This window comes from Phanerochaete carnosa (genome assembly GCF_000300595.1).
Source record: "Phanerochaete carnosa HHB-10118-sp unplaced genomic scaffold PHACAscaffold_1, whole genome shotgun sequence".
Lineage (NCBI taxonomy): Eukaryota > Fungi > Basidiomycota > Agaricomycetes > Polyporales > Phanerochaetaceae > Phanerochaete > Phanerochaete carnosa.
The window spans coordinates 523,065-531,022 of NW_006767628.1; the positions used below are offsets into that span (position 1 = coordinate 523,065).

Here is a 7,958-nt window from a genome sequence, read left to right on the forward strand (position 1 = left end):
CACGAAGGAAAAGGAGTTCCTGTTGCGACCCCTTTAAATGGTATCTACCTCCGGGTCACTTGGTCACAGTTTCAGGTGAAATCCTTGGGCTTACCGCGTTCAGTACTAATGTAAGTATTTTTGACGAATATACAATACTATACAGACTCAGTTAAGGGCTCCTGAGACATCCTCTAAACTCTCTGCGAGTCGAGGAATTAACTGTGAAGCTGGAGGCCAGTTAGTGGTCACATCAACATTTCGACAGCTGCAAACCTTGCTGCGGCGATTCTTGTAAGAAATATATTTTCTGAGAGAGAGTATACCTAATATGAGCCATCTATGCACAAAATGAGAGACCAGACTTGCCAGATACTAGTCTTAAATTGGTTTTTTACGAGAGTCTGCCCAACCCGGAAAGCACGTCACATGCTGTGACATAGTGTCACACACCTCTGCCGAAGACCAGCGAGAAGTGCCAGAAATCACTAGTAAGCAACACATATCAGCAATAGATGGCATACGATGGCGAATAGTGGCTGCTACCAGTGTATGCCACCAGTGTTTGGTGGTGGCCACCACCCGCCGTGTGAATTGATTGTACCAAATACCAGTGGCAACCAGTGTGGCATGCTGAATAGCAATATATACCAACGTGCTATACTGCTTGCCACTGATTTACAGTGGTATTCACCAGTTGCCACTGTGTTACGGTGGATTCCAGTGGACAACGAACGGCGGTGTTCAGTAGCGCCCACGACGATGTGCCCGTATATGGCAGGGACCACCAGCGAACACCAATGACCACCGGCAAACACCGGTGGTTATCGCTGGAGGTTGGCAAACGCCGAAGTTGCAAGTCACGGGCTTATAACTCCGTCTACGGGTCTCTGACTCGGAGTGCTCTGCACCCGCCTGCTCATTTTTTGCCCTCTGATGCTCTGGAAGCCGCGCTCTCGTACGTGCTTCGATCTTGATGAAAGTGGCCAAATGCTCATTTTATGTTGTAGATACCTGTTATCACCGTAGTTGAGGAGCCGGTGAGTACACCACTGTCCCATGTCTCAGCTTTGGCCGAGCACACCCGCCAGCCGCCCACTGTGCTTTCAGTCCGGAATAAACCATCCGCCGCACAATATTTGGACATCTGTCTCTCAGTTCCAGCACTAAGCTGCGTCCGTCGCAGAGTCAGCCGCTCGTGGGTCACCCTCGTTGACCCAAGGCTGCGCATGCGAACGTTTGGCAGGTACGTCCACTCCCAGCTTGTCCGTCGTTCCCTAACTGACGCAGTCACTTCAAGTCCAAATGCAGCCTCGACATCTCGTCCGCAGAAGAATATCGCGCGAACACCCTGTAGACGACATCAGAGACCATCGAGGGCGCATCCCTCACGCTCGATCACGCGGCCGTCTTCCGGGTCGTCTGGCGTGCTACTTTTTTGTACGTGTTTTGACTAGATATTGTGCTCTTGCCGCTCATTGAGTTCTGCGAATCCAGATGGTCTTTTTCTCCGCAATTCTCGTCCACTTCGCCGTGCAGACATATCAGAAGCTACAACATGACGGCTTGAAGGCTGCCGCGCTGATGGCCTCGCCGAGCAGCTTGCGGTTCGGCACGCACATCATAGAACCTAACACGCACAAAAAAGAGGCTTGTTCATCGAGAACGGCGGGTGGCACAGCACGCACATTTTAGCGACGATAACGGCGCCCACATGGAGCTTACTCTCGTCGCTAGGCGCGACGCCACACGACCTCGGACTTGACTTTTATCTTTCCGTCGATAATCCTGCGGCACGTGCCGCTATCTACAGGCGCATCGCCACCGATTAGAATTTGCGGCCAGCAGGACATGGGCGCGGACGGGCGAGCCGGTGCAGTATCTTCGCCGTGCACGACAAACAGGTAGTAGAGCCCGCAGCCGTGTGCGCCGCTGTTACAGAAGATGGGCGCACCACAGCGTCCGCTCTGCACCGTCCGCGCGCCAGACGGTGACGTCTCATTTGTTTTTCTGCACCTTGCGTGCCTGCGCAGGCGACCCCCCCCCCCCGAAGAGTGCAGATTTTGAAATCGAGGGCCTCAGCGTAGAGCTTGAGCCGGTCTGCGGGACGGGCCAGTGATATCAACGGTGGCCTGGACAGTTGGTCGTGTACTTCTTCAGACGAAAGGAGGACAAGCAAGAATTTTGGGTGTCTGTGGTAGTGAGTTGACGTACGTTCAGCAACTGCGATGCGATGGCTTACGGAAGGTGCAGTAGCTCGCTAGCTTTGCATTCGGCGGGCTCAGTATCACTCGACATTCTCGAACAGAAAGACGCACATATTAAATCATGGGGCGTCAAGACAGTGTAGCGAGTCCTCCGGCTGTCGCTCACACGCGCGTACTTCTCGACGACGAGATGCAGTGGCTGGCGCCGAGGCGCTTTAGGCGCGTCACAATCAGGCTCGGGGCTAGCCTGGCCGTATGAAGACCGGTATGAAGGGTGGTCGACGCCGAGGACGAGCACCTGTGGGCCACCGTCGATGGAATCGTGACCATGGTCCCCGCGAGCAGTCTAACTGACTGAGGTCATGCGGAAGTTGTGGTCTGCGTTGGCTAGCCGCTTACCACCTGTACAGTAACGCACCTCTACTTTTTCTACGCTGTATTTCTGGAGGAAGGTAGATCTCACGTTGCGTGATGTAAGTCGTGCGCGTCTTAGATAGGAGGTGTCAAAATGATAGCGTGGCCACTGCATGGCGTACCAAAGTCTTAACATTAGAACAAGCCTGTCCTCAGAGTTTCCGCGCCGCAAAGTCGTGGATCACAAACTGAGACTTGGACCACTACATCCACCCGCCGAGAAGACACCGCCAGGCTACTCGCAGGCTGTTGACCTGGCAGCCAACCACACTTAATATCAAGAGATTCAATGGCGTGACATGCCACGCCTTGTATGGACCCTTGCAAGTGACCATCTAGTACAATTTCACGTATGATATAGATCACGCTAGCAGAACCAGAATGAAAGTACAATAAGGGCCGAGGCACTGTAAATGTACAACACAAAATAAAAATAAAAATAAATTAATAAATTAATGCCAATGCCACAGTCAAGAAGCCAACGATTCAAAGCACGCGTTCGATATAGCTCGATCGCTCTGTAACTGCAAAATTTATATCTAGACCTGTACTTAGAATCAACCAACGCTGAAAGCACACCTATGCGTCCAGATTTCATGAAGAGCCGATGCACTGCATCGCATCGCAATTGCCGCGCTCTATGCGCTGTTTATTGATGCTTCTGTTAATTCAGCGGCGAGCTGTGACGTCTGCTGAGCAATATTAATTCCCCTTGTATTAACCCAGCGCATGGACGATAATCATGATGCACCCACCTGCTGCAGCGGATTATTGTCCGGTCCGTCCTCCAATTCCTCCTCTGCACCATCGCCACCTTCTAGCATCACCTCCAACTGCCCATGCTCTAAGGGCTCTCCAATGTTTCCGAGAAAATCAGAGGGAATTCTGAAATTGACAGAGAAGCGGGAGAAGTGCAGTGCATCCGAGTTGCTGCTTCTTGAGGTGTGATTAAGCTGGCGGAGGTTAAGGATGAAGCGTTGCGTCATCACAAGAGGCTGAATATAACAGTGTATGGTCAGTGTGCATGGCTCTCCTCAGGATATGCAAATTTTTTACCATTGACTGGAGAAGAACGTCTGCATGGTCGTCCTGCAACGATATAATTATACCCTTCTGGAGTAAGGATGCATATGACTACTCACAAAAGCAGCAAAATTGTTCGAAAATGTCAGGAGCTGCAGGATGTTTATGACCAGAAGGGCACTTGAGGACTATGTGTTAGAGGGGATCATTGAGCTGCTTCAGTTCATTCAACTCACACAAAATAAATTGTGCCTGTATTAGCATTCCAGGAGTCACATTGTAGAAAAGCGAGTAAAATTAACATTGGATGCATACCGTCCCGGAGCAGTACAACAGAAATCGACGAGCCCAGCCTGAGCCGTCGCATTTCTTGAAACTGCCTGAATGATTTCACCCATGTCAGCACCAGAACAAGAATGTCGGCAGCGATTGCGCTGCCTCTTGTGAGGGCAAGCACTGCATGAATATGTATCACTTGAATGCACAAGTATACCCCAAAATACGAAAGACGTACACCTAAGGAAAGTTATCAGGACACAACACAGCGCCGTTAAATCCCACAACTCACGCTGTGTTGAGCCCTGCAGAAAAGTTGAACACGCTGGCGCAAACTGGACCGATAAAGACCGCGCTTTGATCCACAACTATTATAATCTCGTGTGTCCAGGCAAACTACATGAAATTCAGTGTGGTCAATTTACAGCTGTATTATGAGAAAGGTGTGGCGCACAATGTTCGTGACAATGGGAACTGCACCAAGGGTGAGAACAATGACAGAGAAGAGGTATCTCATCCTTGACTCATGCCAGAGTGCATATACACGCAGAGAGGAGAATACTGCTGACAAGATAGGTCATAGAACCATCAGTGTATAACAGGTGTGCTCACATAGTACCAAAATGAGACCTGCCGCATATATCAGGTTGTTGGCTATGATGTTCAATTTGCAGCTTGTGATAAGTGTGATGGTTTGTCAGAAATTTATCTGTGAAAGAGAGAGAGATACACCTGGAGGAATAATACGGTGGGGTGAAGCTGGTCAGTATAATCATCTTTCAGTTGAGCAGCATAAGTAGTCTTACACGCAGCTAGTGTCACCGGCGTAAAAATGAAAGCCACATTCAAAAGCATGAGCCACCGAGTGCCTAGCAGTAGCAGCGATGTCGCTGTAAACTTTCTCCTCCACACCACAGCGATTTCTTGGTCCAATGTTACGATATATTCGTACATCTGGAGGCCTGATAGAAGAGGAGTAGGCTTGACCGGTATTCCTCGAGCTCAGCAATACCATAACACACAGACAAGCGATAATGCCACACAGTTCCCTATCTTACTAAATACATGTGAAGGGTGTCAGTGGGAGGGCATGGATTATGAAGGGAGAAGAGAGGGGAGTTATACCTTTGCTGAATTTCTTGCTGTAGTGGACTGCTGTATGACTGACCCATGTTGGCCGTGGTGAGGAGATGGGGGTAGGTCGATGCAGAGCAATGGACCGGTCTGTGAGGAATATATACTACAGCATGTCCGTAGCCTAGTACAGTCCATAGATGAGATCTCTGTATCAGCTCAGTTGACTGTATTCCGTTGCTATGTATCAAGATAGCAGAACACCAAATAAGAGCCATATGTTATACGATGCATCCTCCAGACGCGGATATTACGGTTACCTTGATGCTAAAACGGATGTGAATACAGCAGACGGGCTTTACAAGCTCCGTAAGTAGGGCAGCTGAGACGCGGCCTCGTTTCGGACCCATCCCAGCAGCTTGCACAGAGTCCCAGCCGGCGCAACTATCTAACACTTTGCTGTGCTATCTCTCTTGAGGTCTAGTAGGCGATCGCGGATATGATTCATGCCGGGAAGAAGTGCAGGCGGATTTGGTGTCGAACTGCTGTGCGGAATCGTTGCGACACCGTTCCACCGGTTTCTCATCACCATTCAACCTCATGGCTCCAGTAATGGTATCAACCACTGACCAGATGACTTATGCCTCCCAAATAACGCACGTCATTGCGACTCGTCTGTTTATGGTGCTCTCGTAAAAAGGGGGAGTCTAACCGTGACCGACGCCGTGCGCCACATCACAGACTCGCTCGGCAACGCTCGGCGTAGCCGGTGGCATTTAGACAGTCCATACACCCGTTCAATATTCGGACCCGACTATTTAGGCCCACAATGAACGCAATTCAGTAGCGCTTCGCAACCACGAGTGCGGCACAGGCGCAGTACCCGTGATTAAGCTGTTGCCGAGAGCACAAGGTCGCGCGTCGCTACGAACCCTAAATGACCGCTGTTCTGAGCGCACATGCGCGAGTGAGGTGAAGGGACCCACCAGTCAGGGCGCCAGTCTAGATCGTGGTGTTGATGATTTTGTGACGATGATCTCGGCATAGAGCCACCGCAGTTGAGCCCGACCGCCATTTAGCATGAAAGTTTTAAAACTCAAGCCATCGCGAACTGAAGATGTGAAGAAGATGCGATAAAAATGCTGCGCGGGGAGTTATTAGTATGCTATATTTGCGTCGTCAGGAATCTTGGGGAGCCGAGCACTTATTATTGAACAGCGCCAAGAACGCACCACATAGCTTCGGAGTCTTCGCGGCCAGTTGCGTGATACGGTCAATAATGTCCACATTTTAACGCCTTGAAAGATTATAGCAGTCATGGCGCTTCGACGACTGCGAGCTCGCAGGTTCGTTGCATCGCAGACCCTCCGAAACTGCTCGGCACTGCCTCGAAGCCCCATCACTGTACAGTGTACCGCATAAAGGCGTCGTACCTGATAATGGTCATCTGAGCCTTTCCAAGCACATAGATATCACGCGCATAGGTTATATCCGAGTCGAAAAGAGCATCAGGGTTTGCATCCTCGTAAAGTTGTATATTCATCAACTTGAAAAGGTATCACAATTTACCATGGACAAAAATCAAAACTCGCAGCATAGTGCAGAAACTCGCTGCGCGTGATTGACAACTAGTGAGGATATGTGCACAAACGTGAGACTGTATTCACTTTTGTGCACATTATCACACTTAAGTGCGATGAGGTGCGCAAACGTGCACGTGCGTGCACTTTTCCCGCAAAAAACTCGCCATACCGGCATAAAACTCGCCCTCGCTCATGCTAAACTCGCTAGGCGTCTGTAGCGGTGCACATGCCTGCGCAAAAGTGCACACTTGTGCACGTTTGTGCACCAGCGTGCGCGTAGGTGAAAATTCCACCGTTTAAACTCGCACCAGCAGGACAGAAACTCGCGTGAGCTAGTCATGAACTCGTATGGGCTGGGCAGAAACTCGCATAGGCTAGGCAGAAACTCGCATATGCTAGACAGAAATTCGCATGAGCTGGGCAGAAACTCGCATAGACTAGGCAGAAACTCGCGTATGCTAGACAGAAACTCGCGTAGGCTAGGTAGAAACTCGCGTAGGCTAGACACAAACTCGCGTATACCAGAAACAAAACTCGGATACTTTGGATCGCAAACTCGCTCTCGGTTTGATCGAAAACTCGCTCCTCCTTCGATCGAAAACTCGTTCTTTGCTCGATCAAAAACCCGCTCCCCAGTTTGATTGAAAACTCGCTCGCCGGTTTGATCGAAAACTCGCTATCAATATGATCGAAAACTCGTTCCCACTTTAATCAGAAACTCGTTCTCGATTCGGTTAAAACTCGCTCCCGCTTCAATTCAGAAACTCGTTCTCGGTTCAATTGAAAACTCGTTCACTTGCGCGTACACGTGCACGTACGTGCACTTGTATACCTTCGGTTTTGCAACCAGACTCTCACATTGGTTTGCGCGAGTTTTAGACAACGGATAGTGAGATCATGGTGAACGGTTGCGAGTAGTGATGTGCGGGCCCGGCTTGGGCTCAAAGCCCGGGCTTGGGCTTGTGGCGACGTCGAGCCGAGCCCTGAGCCCGAGCCGAGCCTGAGCCCGGCCCAAGCCGTGGGCTTAAGCCCGGGCTTGCCAAGCTTAGGATAAGTATTTGTATGCTACAAAAGTGAGCATATTTGCATGTGATAGGCTACTATTGCATGTACTCACCGTACTTCAGCCTCCAGAGGGCATGCGACCGCGCTACGAGCCATGTTATGACAAGGTTCGCGAAGGGGCGCCTACGGAGAACGCCAGGCGGCGGCGCACAATCGCGCTTAGTCACACTAGCAGGGATCGCCTCGTCTGGTAAGTCAACGTTTTGTCTCATATGCATATATAAAGTCGTTCTTACCATGTTTTGAGCCCAGGGAACGGCAACACATTTGGTGCACCCAAGCCTGGGCTTTCGGGCCGGGCTCAGGCTTGACTTCATCTCAAGCCCGGCCTTGAGCC

At 50.5% G+C, this 7,958-nt stretch overlaps 1 protein-coding gene across 1 annotated transcript; it reads right to left on the reverse strand.

Moving 5' to 3' along the window:
* Nucleotides 1–3,238: 3,238 nt before the first annotated feature.
* On the reverse strand, nucleotides 3,239–4,416 carry PHACADRAFT_189418 (uncharacterized protein; the record flags this gene model as incomplete). The annotated part of the gene is made up of 7 exons (XM_007389693.1): nucleotides 3,239–3,289; nucleotides 3,356–3,595; nucleotides 3,657–3,689; nucleotides 3,743–3,811; nucleotides 4,127–4,139; nucleotides 4,192–4,295; nucleotides 4,354–4,416. The coding sequence occupies 7 exons, from the start codon at nucleotides 4,414–4,416 to the stop codon at nucleotides 3,239–3,241; spliced, it is 573 nt and encodes a 190-aa protein (XP_007389755.1).
* Nucleotides 4,417–7,958: the final 3,542 nt, after the last annotated feature.